Below are 18624 nucleotides of genomic sequence, written 5' to 3' on the forward strand. Positions count from 1 at the left end.
ATCGGGTCTTTATATTTGGGGGGACTGATTGTTTTGAGTTCTTTATATATCCTTGATAATAGTCCTTTGTCTGAGGTACAGCTGGTAAAAATTTTTTCCCACATTGTAGATTGTCTCTTAGTTCTGCTAATGGTTTCTTTTGAAGTACAGAAGCTTTTTAGTAAGATGAGATCCCAGTTGTTGATTCTTTCTGCTAGTTCCCGTGCTACTGAGGATTTGTTCTGGAAAGCAAGTTAGGTAGAACTCTGGAAGACATTGGTATAGGAAAAGACTTTATGAACAGACAGTGTATCTTGTGCTTCCACCTGACCTCCTTTCCTGCTGAAAACAACAATCGCAGTACATGAGTTTCTGACATTTGACTCAACCCATAAAAGGACAGGTTTATTCAGAGCGGGAAGAACAATGGGGAAAATGATTCATCCATATAGAAGAATTTAGCTTTGCTAGATCTGTGGCTTACTATGTTTTGTTTTGTTTTTTTAATTAGCATCCAAGTAAGGAATATATCTTATGCAGTAACTTACTACATGGATGTTTGTGTATGCTTAAAATCTAACATATGAATAAATCAAGCAAAAGTTTCAGACAATACTCTCATTAAATACCGTGCATTGTGATATACCTATTGTTTTTTATTTTATTCCATTTAATCTGTTTAAAATATTGGTCCGGATCTACAGGTTACAACTTGCAGTTTTGAAGCACTGTCCCAGTGTGGATAACAGAAGCTGTATTCTGATCAGGCCACCTGGGTCCCAACCCATTCTCTGTTACTAAATGTGTGGCTTCAATCTAATGACTTAACCTTTCTATGCCCTGAATCTATTGTAATCTTCATTTCATTTCAAGAGTCATGGAGAGAATTAAATGATAAATAGTTTCATCATTCATGTGGTACTTTTAGAACTGAGCCTAACTCATAGCAGGGGTTCAGTACACACTGGCTGATTCCCTATAATTATCTTTGGAAACCTAATGGAACAAAATCATGTAGCACCAGGTGGTCCTTATCCCCAGACATCAACTTTCACCATGGAACTAAATATCTTTTACTCTCCTCTCTCCATCTGCTACAGTTACTCCAAGTTTTTCATGCCTTCAGACATTCCAGCCTCACCACAGATCTGCCTTTGTTCCAGAATATTCCTTTGCCAGGAATGCTCTTCCTTATAATATCCATGTGAATGAATTATCTAACTAAGCCCACCTTTACTGAGAAAAGGGTTTACAACAAGCTTAAGATAGCCCTTCCCTAGAAAGGTCTGCTTGTAAGGAAGGCCCTTCACTGTCATCTGGAAACCTGACTATTAAACAGTTTTCTACATTGATGTTAAACTTTCTCTAAATGGTGAGAGCGCCTCACTGTGCCTAAAGTGTTTATACAATGTGGTTCATGCTGGACACCTGCTTTCCTCCAGGAAGTCTGAGATCTTGGTACATACTAGGCAGAGTGTCGACCTAATCAGCTCCCTATAAAAATTTTTGACACCCAGTAACCAATGAACTTTCCTGGCAGAAAACACTTTGCATGTGTTGTTGCCATTGCTGGAGCAATTACATACACTCTGCATGACATCACTGGAAAAGCACTCCGACTTGACCTAGTTTCCTCTGGACTTCACGCCATATGCCTTTTCTCTTTGCTGACTTTCATACTTCTCACTGTAATAAATGTAAGCCATGAATATGCTTTGCCCTCTGAGTCTTTGCAAATCAATGAACCTGGAGGAGGTCTTGGAAACCCTGATATACAGGACTCTTGACGGAGTCCTTTCCTAACCACCTTCTCTACAACATTAAGTATTCTTCGGTCCCAATCCTTCTCTATCCTCATAGTGCTTTGCATAAAGTACAAGAGATCATCCTCCATTTATAATATAATTTTATTGACAACCTCACTGAACAGAAGCTCCATGAAGGCATTTATTTAGCCATTTAAAATTTATTGAGCTCCTCAGGTACTATGCCAGGCACTGATGATATCAAAGAGAAAAGACATGTAGACTCCCTTTCAAATTCACCTTACATTTATGGGAGAAGAAAGATCATACACTGTTTAATATCAGAAAAGTGGGAGGCACTAAAAAGAAAAAAAACAAATCCAGAGAAATAAAACAGCACAACACTCTCTCATCTGGGGTGGCCAGAGAAGGTCTCTTTCAGAGCATCCCATCTAGAATCCTGGGGAGCCATAGTCCAACCAGACTTCCCAGAGGTGGTAACACAGCTATGCTTACGAGAATACATCTAACTGAACTCAGTATCATATGAATGAAAATCAATACAATTTCAAACAGTCAGTTTAGACAAAGGAAAACAATCATGTTTGGCAAGTGAGCCACAACACCACAGTATGGAAAGATTTTCACTGGGTATTCGCACCATGGCCATTGCCTGTAATTGAAGACACAACTTGGGATTTTTTTCCATTTTAAAATAATCAAACCAGTCCTACCCAAACTACTTCTATATCTGTACGTAACTAGTTAGCATGCTGTGATGGTTAAGATTGTGTCAACCTGCCTGCCTTGAGAACCCAGGAATTAGTAACACACACACTTCCGGGTGACTCTGGGTGGGTCATGGAGACATGTGTTTGGCCCCAGGCTCTTTCCTCTCTGGCACTGTTCCCCTGCTCTATTTCCTGGCTGCCATGAGCTAAGTATTTTTGTTCCACTATGCCTTTCCACCATGGTATTTCTGCCTTGGACCCAGTTTACCATAGACTGAATTCCCAGAAAGTGTAAGCCAAATTCAACCTTTCCTCCTTTAAATTGGGGGTGTCAGGTATTGTATCTCAGCATTTGAAAAGCTGACTAATACACACATCCTACAGTAATACCTAGCCCCTTCTAGTCTACAGACACAGTGACTTTTCTTAAATAAATGGTTCACACTTAAATATAAAAATTCCACCCAGTTTATAGTGAATCCTTCCAATATAAAATGGCAGCACTATAGCTTCTCCATCTGTCCAAATCAAGCTGAAAAGAACCAGAGCACATCAAGCAAGTTTTCCCATGATATGCTCACAGAGGATTAGAACAGGGAGGAATTAAGCAAAACCAAGCAAAACAACCTATTCCCCTACAGTTTTGATATTAAGGAAAATGAAACCTATAGAGATTTTATTCAAACTCAACTAGTCAGTTTAAAAATCTTAAACTCTAGTACCCTAATTTTAATCCAAAACCTTCGTCCTTTAAAGAACATTCTTTAAAATCAGATAAATGAATGAATGAACTCAGAAGGGGCCAATGTGAATGACATATCCATCAAAAGTGGATTTAGCTCATTGGTTCCACAGCCTGCCTCACAAGCACAAGGACCAGAGTTTGGTCCCCGGTACCAAAAACAGAACCATACAAACAGAAAAGTGGTAAATTGTGTTCTTGCTGGCCTGGATCCAGCCTATTCAGGGAATAACATAAAAAGAAAGGAAATGGTCTCCCCCACCCCAGATCCTCTGTCTCTATTTCTTTGGAGAGAACATTCTTCTGTCAACATCAGAGGGAGGCAGTAAATCACTGAACAACCCCATGGCTCTGAACAGAGACTGTATTCCCCTAATTTTAAAGGAGAACAAAGACAAAGTCTAGGCTATTTCACGGTTTCTGAACATCTTACACTGACATATACATTTTACACAGCAAAGCTGTGATTGAATTAATGGTGCATCTTAATTCCTTTCCACAAAGACGCCTAAGCATTGACTACCTTTTCCTCCCCCTCCCCCGCATCAACTCTGTATCATCTCCTGTGAGGTCTTGGCCTCTCTTTCCTTCCTTGGACCCTCCTCATCCTGCACTCTGCACCACACAACAAAGCCCACAAATCTCCTTGGGTTCCTAGGCAAAACCACATGTTGACAGAACTGCTATAGCACTACACCCATAAAAGCCACTTCAGCAGGAACAAGGCATAGTAACTTCAGCACTGTTTTCTCTTTTCGTCTTTTTTTCTTTACCAATGAAGACATTCTCTGCTAACATGGGTGTGCTGAAACCTTAGGCAGTCAGGAGTAACAGGGAAAAGGGACAGACTATGGTGCTGAGAGTGGGAAATGTGAGCAGACTCAGCTTCAAGTTCACTCCCTCCCTTGTAGCCACTCTATGCGTCAATTTTCCCATTTTACAAAGAGGGTTGCTCATCGTGGCTGTTCCTGGAGAGGTGTGACAAACAACATCAGTCACAGAAGATGCCCTGAACTCAGTAAACACACAATAAATGTTAACTTTTATAATGTGATTAAAGACTAATGACAGCTAAAATCCCTAATTGGTGGTACTAAGGATTGAACCCAGGATATCACACACACCAAGCACATGTTCTACTGCAACCCCCAGACCTTCTATTATTTCCTAAGTGGCAAGAATCTAGACCATCAAGCTACAGAATGCGCAGGAGAGGGAATCATCTGTGGATGGTGTTGATATAAAGGATAGTTTCTCTGGTGAGAGTGATGGCCAGATAGGTGATAGGAAAGGATATGAAGAAAGCAAGGGAAACACCAATACAATATAAAACAGTGAACTTTGACCTTAATTTATAAAGCACCTTAGGAACAATTAAATGACTGTGAGAGCAAAACCTGGAGCTCACCAGGGGCTAATCTAACTAGCACATTTCCACATTATTAAAAATAGCTGGGCTTTTAACATTTATTTTTGTTCAAAATACTTGAATCTAGGAATAGGCTTTTTAATGTGTTTAGTTATCTCAGAGCTTGTTTCATTACATGCTCTCTACATTTTATGTGAAAAATAAACAGTATTTTTACCTTTGGAACTTGTTACTTTATAAGTTTGTTTTGTGTGTTCCTTACCCAAGGAGTCCAGGAATGGTCTGTGCTACCTAACCAAGCTTGTGGCCCTCTGTTCTTTTCAGCTGCTTCTCTCCCTCTACCCCACAGAGTCTTGCTGTGGTCATTCCCACTGAGCTTACTCTGCAAAGTCATCTGAGAAGTAGGTGTTTGGCTAGGTTGAGGAATTTTGAAGGTCATTCTACATCTAAACCATAACGTCAGTCTTGCGAGTCCTTCGATGATGGGACATAAAGATAAAGTAAGTTAAAACCAAGGTAATCTAATAAATGTAAGCTTTGGGATATTTGAGTATACACTGACACAGATGCTTACACGGTGGGAAACAGGGCAGCAATGCCAGGAGGCAACTGCATTTCAACCACGCAGCAGTAATAACTCTGGGTAATTGTCAGATCAGGAGAGGAGAAAAATGGTGAACACCTACCAGCCAAGAAATGCGTATCTGTGATGCAAATCTCAGAGAGTGAAGGGGGATGGAAACTCCTAGATCAGAAAAATACTGCTCATGACTGTGCAATGACCTTATTTTATCAAAAAAAAAAATAGTATGGCCTGTTTTTTTTAACCAGTAGAGCACAATGCTAATCACATGTAAACAGTGTGTGCAAGCCTTTCATCATCTTATTAATTCTCACAACTCTGTTCCCATCTTCCTTACCCAAATGAGAGCAAATTTGAAGGCTAAGTAACTTGTCCAAGGTGACACGGCTAATGGTGAGGAGCCAGGACTGTCACTCAGATTTGTCTACTGCAAACCTCACTCTCTTAACCATCACATTTTCAGTCTAGCAGGAGCTTTCCCGTGCAAGACAGCTGTGTAAGCTCCCTGGAAAAGGGCAAGAGTGATGACAACTGGAGAAATGCAAATGTTGTGACTCGTTATCTCCTCCCAAAAGTAACCAGCAGAATGTCCTGAAAATGACTAGTATGTATACGAGACAGTAGGACTATACAAACCATATATACAGAGCCTTATTATTTAACACTAAAAATAATATAAATGCAAATCAATTTAGCAGCTCTCAGTTCTCAGGTTACATCAAAACCATGTAGCACTTACCTGGACAATTTTATTGGCTGTTATTTCCAGAGCTTCATCATTGATAGATTCAACAGTCACAAAAAGAGTTTGGGGCAGACTTTGTTTTCCAAGCTCTGAGTTATTTGCAAAGATGGTAAAATTGTCAAGAAGTGTCTCACTTCCATCATGAACATAGAAAATCGATTCATTTTCCACCTATAACCAACAGCAACAAAATTGCTAACTTACTGAAATGTGATTTTAAAATATGAATAAATTGTTAATTTTTTTTTTTTTTGTACCGGGGATCAAACTCGGGACCTTGTGCTTGTGAGGCAGGATTTTGTACCGGAGAAAACTCGGGACCTTGTGCTTGTGAGGCAGGCTGTGGAACCACTGAGCTATATCCCCAGCCCAAGGAATTCTAATTTCAAAAATTATTCTAAAGCACAGAAGCATGCCCTCAACCCATGAAGCTTGAGTCTGACAGAGGAAAAATTGTGATGGATAGTATAGTTTTTCTGAAGTAATAATGCATCCTAGAAATAAGTTTAAAGAGGAACAAAGTAACTGAGTGATGTAATGAAGAAATACTGGTAATCAGAAGATCCAAGCTCAACTGCTATTTCTAACACCAAAGTGTGTTAGGAGTGGCATAATCTAGCCTTTCTACACAGAACAACACCATGAAACTCAAGCTCGATTTGTTTATTTAGAATGACTAATTTTTGAAGTTGCTGATCATTTTCTTGAACAATCCACATTGTTAGATTCAGGCTCCAAAACTTCTCTCACTGATTATATTTCTCCTCTTTAGAGACTATTAACTTCCCCCAAATTTCTCTTTTCTCACTAAAGAATACAATGGTCCCCTAAATGTTCTTTGCAAATGAGGTTACACCTACTGTCTCCTAGTTCTACTCCTTCTCTTTCTTAATAGTTTTGTGTGTGTGTGTGTGTGTGTGTGTGTGTGTGTGTGTGTGTGTATACCTTAAAGGGTGTCTTTCAGACTTCACCCATGACTAGGTAACATACATCTCTTCTGAACAGACACATAAAATACACTGGAATCAAATTATTCTATCAGATCTTCCTCACTGTAACAGGCAGAATGCAAATATTTACTTTTATCTCTGTTAGATTTCATCTTTTAAATTTAAATTCTGAAATAGTTATCCAATTACTTAGTTATTCCTCTTGGATTTGTAATAACCAAAAATTTTATCAGAATGTCCTTAAGACTGTGATGGAAGGGCTAGGGAAATGCTCAGTGGTTACGGTGCTTGCCTTGCAAGAGCAAGGACCCGAGTTCGATCCCCAGTACCAAAAACAAAATAAAACAAAAAGACTGTGGAGGAAATACTATAAAATGAGGAATTTAAAACTAAGAGAGAAATTGGTTTCAGTGAGTCTGTGACTTAAACATATAATGAACAGATTAACTTCTAAAACCCTAAAGCAGCTGTGAACTTCTAAAACAGTCTCTAGCACTGGATTTGTTTTGATTAAATTCAGCCAATTTTTTAATAGTTTAATTTTACCCATTCCTGTGGCTACTTCTCTTGAGCAAAGTCTTGATCTCTCCAAACTGTAACTGACAAGAGTTGATGAATTCAGGAAAGCTCTCAAAAAGAATAAAAATGTGTGGCCACTTGTACATAGGTGCTATAAAAATTTCTTTGGAGTTCAATGGGCAAAGGAATTTGAAATAATAAACCTGACAACAGGTTCCTGGAACATCCTATTTCAAACTATTTATGGAAAACAAAACAAACAAAAAAACATGTAAGGAGGCACTGAATAGAAATTGAGAGTTTTAACTTAAGGAACTTTAGGCATAATATTTAAGTAGCAATCATCTCCATGATATTTTTCCGGGGGAAATATCACTTCCTTAGTAGAATGGCACTTTCCAAATTGACGCATCATTTAATGGTATTAATCACAAGGCCAAGAAAAATGTACTGGGGATTTTTCTATTCCTGACTTCAAAAACTCAAAAAACATATGTTGATTTGAAATGAAAGGCTACAACAACTTTACAGGTTAAAAGGTGTTTGGTCCCCTGTCAGCAATCCTGCTCAGGGCATATTGTGGTACCTGTCCGCTTACATCCTCCCATCCCCATTGCTTCCCATCTCCTCCCTCAGGGAAAAAGATGAAGTCTCCAGCCCTTTCCTAACTTACCTTGCTAACCCCCACTGCTATTCTCCACACCGTTCATACACATGCAGTTCCCTGGATACTGGACCACAGGGAGCTGGTCAGACACATCAGCCTGGCTTCCCTCGGCAGCTGCTGCCTTGCTCTTCCCTTTGCCTGAGCACTCTTTCCCGCATACACTCAACTCTCCCACCCATTCTTTACCAGCTCCAGGTGTCTGCTCAAATGCCACTTCTCCACAGTCATTCCTAGACCATGCTCTTAGAAACTGAACATCTACATCTGCACACACGTGTACATGTGCACACATCAAAAGAGGCCCCAGAATTCCCTATGTCCTTTTCCCGATTTTTGTTATTCTCCATAGTACTAATCTTCATTCACTATGTCATTTATTTCATATATTTATATTTATTTATCATCCCTCTCTGGATCCATCTCACCCCAACTGGAAAAAAAAAAAAGAAAAAAAAACTCCACAAGGGCAGGGATTGCTACCTGGTCAATTCATCACTTTATTACCAATACTCAGAATTGAAATCCCTGGTACATAACTGGTATTCAAAAGCTACTTCCTGAATGCCGTAACCAGTATTCAGAAACAACCCAGCATAGCCAGGGACTCTTTCTCCAAGTCATTAAAAGCTACAGCCACTGGTTTTTAAGGATCAGTTTCACTATAAGTGAAAATGACAGTGTCTCAAACCTGGAGATGTTGGGAGTCATATACAAAGAAAGAGCGAGAACAGATCATCTAGAAAGCAGGAACAAGTGACCCTGACTTATCTCTGTGTGATGCCACAGATGCCACAGGGAACATGTGTAAATCAATACACAGATTTCAGTCGATCATCCTTAAATACACACTTTCATGAGGTACAGTAACTAAATTGACTAAGATATTATCAAAATTTAGTACTTAGTCTCTCACTTAAACCATGCAAAAAAAAAGGGGGGATTAAATTCAACTCACACCTGAGCAGGTGGTTATTACAGGTAACTTGTTGAGCCTTTAAGAGGGAAGCCATGATGAAGAGACCCTGCATGAGGTCACTAAAGAATCATCTTCTCTGGGTCTGATGGATAAAATCTTTTCCAACTGCCAGCATTCTTTGTTTCACCCATGGCTTATTAAGCCCCTTAGTCACTTCTTAAGTAATTTAGGATAAGAAATGAAGGCTTCCACAGTCTATCTCCAAGCATCTCTGCTACTCCTCAGCCTCTGGGCGTCTTCTCTTCCCCCCAGCCCTTTAATTGAAGACCTCCAAGCTACTGCCTTTTCCTGGGTCTGCCCATCCCCTTACCCCTGCTCTTTTTCTCTCTCTCAAATGTTTAGGTTAAACATTATTTCTTTTTTTGGTTTTTTGAGACAAGGTCTCACTATGTAGCTGAGACTGACCTGGAACTCACTATGTAGCTCAGGCTGGTCTCAAACTCACAGCAATCCTCCTCCCTCAGCCTCCCAAGTGCTGGGATTACAGGCAAGCACCACCATGCCCAGGGTAGGTTAAATATTATTTCTTAATGAAGACTCTCTTCCACTCTTCCCTGTGGACTCCAATTCAAATAATGTGCTAACTCTGTTTCCCCATAGCACTATTATGAAAATGCAAAATGAGAGGCAAGAAGAAAGTACCTTACATTAAAGTTGCTATGCCTGGTTCCTCCACAGCATTTCTAGAGGGCAAGGAATATGTTTCATTTAGCATGGTAACTCCACCCAATAACTCAAACAGAGTAGGCCTTTAGTAAAGTTATTCAAATCAGTTGATGGTTTGAAATTTAACAGTATTACACACTTGGAAAGTAGATTTGTTACTTCTCAAAACTAGAACCTTTTTAAAGCTGCTAGTAATTACAGTAATTTAACTTTATAATTGTAGTTGTTTTGTAATCATTTGTTTTAAATGGTCTGAAACAAAAAATAAATTTATTCTAACTTGGAAAAAACAAGAAATTGTAAAAGTACAATTTTGCAGCACATATATGTTCTTAGCTGACTAGACAAAGTTACCCCAAAATAGTGATTGTTAATGGTTTCCAACCTGAAGAATGTATATTGCTGGAAGATTATAAAGGAAATGATGGTAATCTAAGAACTACTTTTCCAAATTTAAAAAGAAGAAATGGAAATAATTCTTTTATTCATGATAAAAAAGCAAAGTCTGACAATAATACTGTTCTAGCCCAAAGCAAAAGAAACAAAAACAAAAACCCAAGATCAGCCTATACATTACTATACATTACTATACAGTAGACCTTGGTTATTTTAAGACAACAGGGTGCCACACTGGCAGTTGTGTCCAGCTTCCAGATTCCCAGGACTAGGTCATTTTGAACACTGGTAACCCTACACTTAGCATAGGTACAGCACCGGAGATGTACTCTGTCTGTATTCACTTGTTGGTTGAATGAGTAAATGAGTCAATGAAATCTATCTCCAAGGGGAGTAACACACTTTCTGGTCCCCCTTCTGCTTCTCTTAGACAGAAGCTTTTATTCCCTCAATAAATTTTTCATACTCTTAACCTCCATTGTTCCTAGAATTCATTCTTCAATTTTAGAGAACATGAACTTGCATTTCAGCTATCTAGCAGGTTTGGGAGTTACATTGCTTCCCCTTATATCATTTTGGAGGATTTCCACCAAGATTACTGGTTGGAGTTTAGAGTTTTCTTTCATAGGTTCTGACTTTGGTCTTTTTGCTTCATAGTTTGTAACTTGTTTCATAGGCTTTCATTTGTTTCATAGATTCTGGTTTTTGTTTCATATAAACTCTTCTGGCCTTTGTTTCAGCTTTTGTTTTAAAAGTGTCTTAATTTTAAGTTGTATGTTTTAAGTGTTTGCAAATTTGTTTCTCTTATGAATTGTGTTTTGTTAAAATTATGTTTTATTCTTGTTTTGTGTGTGTTGCATTTGCACTTAGTTGCTTCAAAATGCTGTAAAGTGAGTGTCTTATGAAATTGTCTCAGATAAAGACAGTTCAGGCTTGTATCTGTCCCTTATAAAATTGTAAACAAATGGTGATTACTCTGTCAGCTAGTAATTGCCTTTAGGGCAGCTGCCACTCTCAAAGCAGATAACAGGTTTCTCCAGCTGCCCTCTGGTGAATCCCCACCCCCACTGATGCCTATGGCAGGTGGAATGTTGACCAGATAGACAGTTGGGTTCCTTTTGGAGACAGATCTCTGATTGCATGGAACTGGTGGAAACTGAGGTGACAACTGAGAGGCCATGGCCAGGGCTACTCTCTGGGGTATACCCAAGGTGGCTCAAAAGAAGGGACAGACCATCCAGGTAATCAGCAGAAATTCTCCACATCTTGTCCTATCTGGACTCCTCCATGAGGTGAAAGGGGAACTCTGTCAGTGATCATCTGGTATCCTCTGTCTCTGAGAGATCTAAAACAATGCCATCAGAGCCCTTTTTAAGCCTCCATTAAGAGTTGAGCTACGGGTTTGGACTGCTTTCTCTATTACTAGTAAGACAAACCTCTAGCCAAACTTTTCCTAGGCAAAAAGTCTTTCAAAGATTAAAAACTGGGACAGGGATTTAGCTCAGTATTTCCAATACCTGCTTTGCAAGTGTAAGGACTCGAGTTCTATTCCTGGTACAAAAAAAAAAAAAAAAAAAAAAAAAAAAAGATTAAAAACTGTAAAACCTTCTCCCTGCCTCCTAGGTATGGTCTTCATCATTTATGTGTTTAGGGGGGGAAAAAAACACCTTTTCTGATAGGTTATGGACTTTGGAACATTGACTGTGGACTTAAAAAATGCTATATGGTGATTTTTTGGGATGTTTAGCGAACTTGAGTTTTATTTGGACTTCCTCTCTGCTAGTGAGTTAAAAACTCCCCTTAAACTTTTCTCCAACTCATTGGGAATTCACTTGAGAATCTCTCATAGTCAATACTGCTCCTTTCAGAAAGTCACACTAAGACAACTCGAAACAACTGTTTTGTCTTACACTAGGAAAAATAGTAATCAGTAACTTGCATTTGTGTTTTTACATGCTAACTAGAATATGGCACTATTTTGGTCAACGTTTCTCTTCCTTCATATGTGTGCAAAGAAAGTCCATAAAGATGCCTTTACGCTGTAGATTGTGGCTGCTAGGAAGATCTATGAGTTTTCAATACTTAGTGAATTTAAAATAGACCTTAAAGGAGTAGCCTTGTCTTGCTGCTAATCAAAGTTGCCTAAAACACTGGATAGACAACAGAAAATTTTCAAAGCTTTCTCTACCCTAGGGCCCAGGGCAGAATCTGTGACTTAGCATCGCTGCAGGTGATCTCCTTTGCAGGAAAAGGGGCCTATTTTCCTCTCTCTCTTTCAAGGAACTAGAAAACAGTGGTTTGAATTTCTTGGTTTGCTAGCAATACTTCTCTAAACATGATTGTTATAGCTGAAGTCAATTGTAAAGTGCTTTGAAAGTACTTACTGGAGTAAGGATATGAATTAACTGAGGAAGATAAGATTGCATGCTGGTAAAGGGTAGATATTCCAGTCAGGTTTTATTTTCTGGGTCTTTCTCCAGATGTTAGCTAGCTACCCTGGAGTGGAATAAACCATGGGGGATGCCCTAGGGGGCATAGAAATCAAGCAGAGACTGATGGGATGCCATATTTGTTTCTCTTGTTTCAGATTAGAAACTCCATATCTGAACTTTGCACTCCTTTGGTGTATTTTAAGGAGAAATTTAGAATTTGTCTACACCTGCCTACCTCCTAAAGCCAATTACACAAAGGAAAGTACTATGATGCTATCTCAAAATTAGAATTATACTGAAAAAGAGAGAAAATGGTCAAAATTATCTTATGTTGAGATTTTCTTTACATTAAGAAGTAGTTCTTGCTTGTGTTCAAGTGTAAATGTAATGAGAGACACCTCACCCTTAAGACATTCCGCATCTCTAATCCTGAGACAACTCCTCACCCTTTAGAACGTGAGAACAAAGTTTCTTAGACAACTTTAAACTTTGATCACCAGTATCTAGGCCAGCCATAATTAAAACCTCCATGAGGCTATATCCATCCTTAGTGAGGTTGCTCAGGCCCCTCAAAGACAATATCCCTTTCAGGAAGTAAATAGCAAATATGGGACTATCTGTGTTCATGTGTCTTTTTCTCAGTGATCTAAGACAGACTAAATGAGACCTAATAAAGTTTTTGGATGACCCTGATATGTACATTGAGGTCTTTAGAGAACTTACTCAGACCTATGGACTAGATTAGAAAGATGTAATGCTGCTCTTAAACCAAATATTGGGGTTTTTTTGTTTGTTTTTTGTTTTTGTTTTTTTTTAGTTGTTGTTTGTTTTGGGGGGGTTTTGTTTTTGTTTTTGTTTGCTTTTTGAGACAGGATCTAACTATGTAGTTGAGACTGACCTGGAACTCACTATGTAGCCCAGGCTGGTCTCGAATTCATAGCAATCCTCCTGCCTTAGCCTCCCGAGTGCTGGGATTACAGGCATGTGCCACCACGCCCGGCTTCCAAATATTAGTTTTTAATGAGTGACAAATAGTATTACATTTAGAGACAAATATTGTCTTAATCTTGGAAGCTCAAAAGACAGGCAGCCAGGGGAATAACTCATTTCTACTGGAACACAAGCGGTACCTATACAAGACCCCTACTGGTCTCCCAATCAGATAGGAGATTAAAATAGAAAACATTTTCAGGCATGTATTCTTAAAGGCCTAAGAAACATGAGAACTAAGGCCTTCAGTTATTTTAAATTGTCAACTATTTGTCAGAAAGAGATGAGGACATCCCTAGATCCTGATTTGATAGAAAGAAATACTATAGTTTTTCCCAAGTCACCTCTTGCAATATGTACATGGTACAACATTATATGCCCCCTCAGAAGAGCTTTCTAGACAAGATACCAATGTTCTGCTAAATTTTCTGACAGAGGTTATAATGTTTCTAGGTCTAAGTCACAACTTTGCAGCTTTGAGGTAAAATAATTAGGCCTTATTATATCTAAGGGAATCCAAAGAGTGGGGGAAAAAACAAACCAATTATTTTCTTTCCACAGCCCAAGACCCTAAAGCCACTAAAGAGCTTTCTAGAAATTACAGGCTTTTGTTGCCTTTAGATAGCAGGATATAGTGAGATTGTGTGACCCATCTACTAGCCTATAGAAAAAGCGAAAATACAAGCTATATTTTAACCTGGAAACCTGGTTTCCAAACTGCATTCCAGAAGCTCAAATAAGTACTTCTAAGTGCCTACTTACAGGACACTGTTTCAGTTTGTATGTTAATAAAAGGTAAGACATGGCTTTGGGAATGTTTCCATAAGATCAGAGAGCTACTCAACAGCAGGTTGGAGCCTTGGCAGGCCTTCTTCCCTCACTGCATAGAATTCATACTTGGCTCCAGAGAGTCCCCTGGTCTCTCCTACATACAAACCTGGTCTGAGTGGACCCCCCACTGGAGGTAGGTAAAATTGTAACAGACGGTCCCTTTAGAGAGAACAGTCACATGTGGGGGTCAGCAACCATGAGAAGCCTGTGTAACTGGGTATTCCAGCCAGACAAACTGTTAGCTTAGGGCCCATCTTAAAACTGTTTTTGCTTTCACAGATGTAGAGGATTTTTATTCCTTTTGATTCTTATTATAAGAGATCTCTGTTAATTAAAAGTTCTGATTAGTCCTATTCATAGTTATAAACCTAAGAATTACAAAATTATTATACTTCAACTTGGTCAAATACGTCTGAGTGCACTCTGGTTTATAAACAAGTTGTCTTACATGTGTGTCTGTCTGCCCAATTTGTGACAACAGGTACAGCTGTTTTTGTTTTTTTTTTCTTTTGGCATTTTGGATTTTTTAAGATGTTTGCCTGTAACTCAGGTTGGCTTATAGATAAATGTCACTAAAGACATGCTTCCCCTAGGTTGTCAGATTATCTAAATAATGTCAACTGATTTTACAAATACAGTAATATTGTTGTCTATATATAATAACTCAGGAATCTTCCATTGGTCAAAATAATGTGTTAATTGTTATGATCTGGTTCTCATAGGTCATCTAAAAATTTGTTAAGATAATTAAAGACCCTTGGGCTTAGGAAAACTACTGGGCAGGACTCCCCTTGGTAAATAAATGAGCTGCTGCCTGGAAAACATTTTATTCCAGCCTTTGTTGACAAAGGGGACCCCTATAATTTCCATAGCCTTGTGGGAAATACATTGTTAAACATATTATTGTGATATGCATACATTGGTCATGGTCAAACAGCTGTTTTTTGTGGGAAAACAATAAGGTTTTATTGAAAATGCTCTTGTAACAAATCAAAATTAAAGGACAAAGGGTTTCATATAAATGATACTCAATGTTATTTCACAGTGTATATATTCATGCCTTCTGAATGTGCAATTCTTCTAGGATAGTCTTTATGGTAAGATCTTTCTGACTCAGGTATCTGCCTTTTTTGCACTCCAGCTCCTTGTGATAAGTGATTCACGTCAAGCCAGCATGAGATAACCAGTCAAATAATAGTTTTCTTAAAAACTTATGTGATGTATATTATATGTGTCACCACACTTAGGAATGCTTAGTCACCAAGCAGTCAAAACAATGTCACACACTTAAGTTAAAGGTTAGCCATTATGAACTCCTAAGGTACATTTATAGGCCAATATGTATGTTCTCCTCTTAGATGGCATTTTACTAAAGGATAACAAATAAGAGTTTTCTTTATGTCATTTAATGTATTGTGATCAGATGGAGGTGTTTGACTAAAATGTTACAAAGAAAATATTATCATGATTGTCATGTGGCTCTTGATCTTAAGTTTCTCTGTAATATGTAACTATTTTCTGTTAACACTCTGCAGGGATGAAACTACTAGAACAAAGCATGGTTGATAAGAAATAACAGCCTCCACTAGGTTTACAGGTTCCATTTGACCCAGCCATCCCTCTGCTGGGTATCTTTCCAAAAGAATTTTAAAAATCATATCACAGTGATATATGCACACCTATGTTTACAGCGGCAGTTTGTAATAGCTAAAACTTGGAAACAGCCCATTTGCCCATCGGTTGGAGACTGGATAAAGAAGATGTGGTTTTTCTATAAAATGGAATACTACTCAGCCATAAAGAATGAGAAATTAGATTCATTCATAGGAAAATGGATACATACTGAGAATATACTCCTAAGTGAAATAAATAAGTCACACATGTGTAAATACTGAATAGTTTCTGTCATTTTTAAAACTATAATAGTACACAAGATCCTAATGGGATAACTGACAAAGTGAAATAGGAAGAAAAGGAATAAAGGTGTGGGGGAAATGGGAAGGATAGAGGAAAGGAATAAGGAGAAGATAAAAAAATGGAAATAAAGTATTTGTAAATAGAGAAGGGAGGAAGGTGTGAAGGGAGGGCAGGAATAAGGGGAAACAATGAGAAACAACATCTGTCATGTAAAGGTACAAGATCCCAATGGCGAATGTAACTATAAGGTATACCTAAAATGTACCAATAAAACTCAATGAGAAAAAAAAATAACAAAAAAATAATAAAAAAAAATGCTTTACATTTCAAAAGTGCTCGATGTCTTAACTATTATAATAGTTAAGCTGACTGTTTCTACTGGACTACTAATGTCACTGATCTTCTCTTCTGGTTGTTCAACAACTAAAGTTTGGAGACCAAAACTAGAAAGGGAACTAAGCCAAGAGGACCTCCAATATTTCGGCCCTAGCCCCTCAAGGTCAACAAGAATCCAGGACATGAGGGAACCTTTCCTACAGGATCCTACATCTTTGATAAGTCACTCAACCTCCTGAGCAGGGAGATTGCTGGGCACCAAAGGACAAATATACTGTGTACCAAAGGGGGGTCACCACACCGGAAAAGTCTCCCACACTTTCACTGAAAGCAACATGGTCAAGCAAAGCCATGACCCATCCCGATAGCTGAAAATGACAGAGGAGCTGAGAGGTTCTATGCATGGTTCCAAAATAATGCCTGAAGAGACTTAACTGACTTTGACAGATTTCATGTTGACTGACACAGGTCTCACTTTAAAAACTTGGTCTTAAACACCCAGCAGAAAAGAATAACCAAAAAAAAGTGTAAAATAATGACATAGTAATAAAGCTAGATATAAAAAGGGGCTCCAGTCACTGACCCTTCTAGCAGTTTTCAGCTCTACCAGTAGCTGACCATGGTTATGGATCATTAGGAAAAAAATGGTAAAATAAGAGCTCAGCTAGCATTTTATATTTCTTAGCAAAATTTGTTCTTCAAATTGTCCCTTATCTTACAGCTAAAACTAGAGAGACTTATGACAACGTATAAAACTTATAGATAACCTCTATCAGTGCAAGAATCTAAGACCATGGGATTCAATCACTATTTCAATTTCCAAATGTGACTTTTTCCCCAACCTGCCCTTTCTTCTAGTGTGCTCATGCTTAGATTATGCATGCTATAATTTCTTAAAAGTTTTATTTATTCTTATCTAGAGGCTGCCAAACTCCAAGCAGTCATACAAATGGAACCAATGACAAATGTGCTAGACTTGTTTTGCTGAGATCCACCAGGTCTACCTAGTAAACAGCTCATAACTGCTAAACTCTACAATATGACTTCTATGTTGGATTCTGAAGTCCCCTGGACCTTCTCCCTGTCCTCTTTGTTGGCTATATTCATAGCAGTCCTGCTGACCACATTTGCCCCATGCATTCTTAACTGTTTCTTTGGCTTTGTCTCCTCCAGGCCTAAAAGCCATGCAGCTACTAAGATGACAATACCAGGTAGATGAAAACCTCTGTAGAGTAATTCTAACTGCTAATCACAACTACAACCCTCTTCAGCTAGAAGTAGCCTGGGCTATTTTCACCCTTTTTCCCCTCACAGCAGTTAGGGGCACTTCTTGGGTGGGGGGATATTGCAGATAGTAAGTTAGTTAGATATTTTATAGGCAGACAGCACTGCCTTCAAGGAGCCAACATGGAAGACAATCAAGACACATTCACTGAGGGCCAGAATTGTAAAAGGTGAGAAACTACCATACCTTTGTGCTTTCCCTGGGATAAATAGCAGTGATTGATATTCTAAATAGGTTTCAATCACATGGGTGGGGAGCCAAGGTCTTACTTAACCCAGCCTTTCCAGGAAATATCCCTGACCCCCACCCTTACTAAAAATCCTTGTATACACTTGCTATGTGACTTGTTCCTCCATTTGACCCCCATTTAATCAATATTTCCTGGGTAACTATACTTGCAATCTTATTGGTTGGTCATAGTTTTGCCCCACCTCATGTCCACTTGTAATTTTCCATTAGGTCTTATAGTTTTGTCCCACTTTGTACTCGCCTCAACACATGGCTTTGCTGTATAAAACATCTTTGAAAATTAGGGTGAGCAGGCCACCTACTTTCTGGTCCCCCTTCTATCTCTTAAACAGAAGCTTTCTTTCCCTCAATAAAATTTTCCTACTCTTAAAAAAAAAAAACACCGCTTGTTGGAGTCCTATATACCTCACTTATCTGTATGTCAAGTTCTTTTCCCCTACTTGGGAAGTTTTCTACCTTTACTTCTGTGAACATTTTTTTATGTTATCTGCATTCTCTCTTGTTTCTTTTTTGAGA

General features: G+C 38.6%; 1 protein-coding gene across 1 annotated transcript in view; it reads right to left on the reverse strand.

Annotated features, from left to right (window-relative positions):
* LOC104864144 (chondroitin sulfate proteoglycan 4) overlaps nt 1-18624 on the reverse strand; it is a 64164-nt gene that overhangs the window by 35425 nt on the left and 10115 nt on the right. The window contains 1 exon segment of the mRNA XM_033761854.1: nt 5889-6065. Coding sequence (XP_033617745.1) covers nt 5889-6065 — 177 coding nt within the window.

The sequence above is a fragment of the Fukomys damarensis genome, unplaced genomic scaffold (assembly GCF_012274545.1).
Source record: "Fukomys damarensis isolate Sample0158 unplaced genomic scaffold, DMR_v1.0_HiC HiC_scaffold_1, whole genome shotgun sequence".
NCBI classification, from domain to species: domain Eukaryota; kingdom Metazoa; phylum Chordata; class Mammalia; order Rodentia; family Bathyergidae; genus Fukomys; species Fukomys damarensis.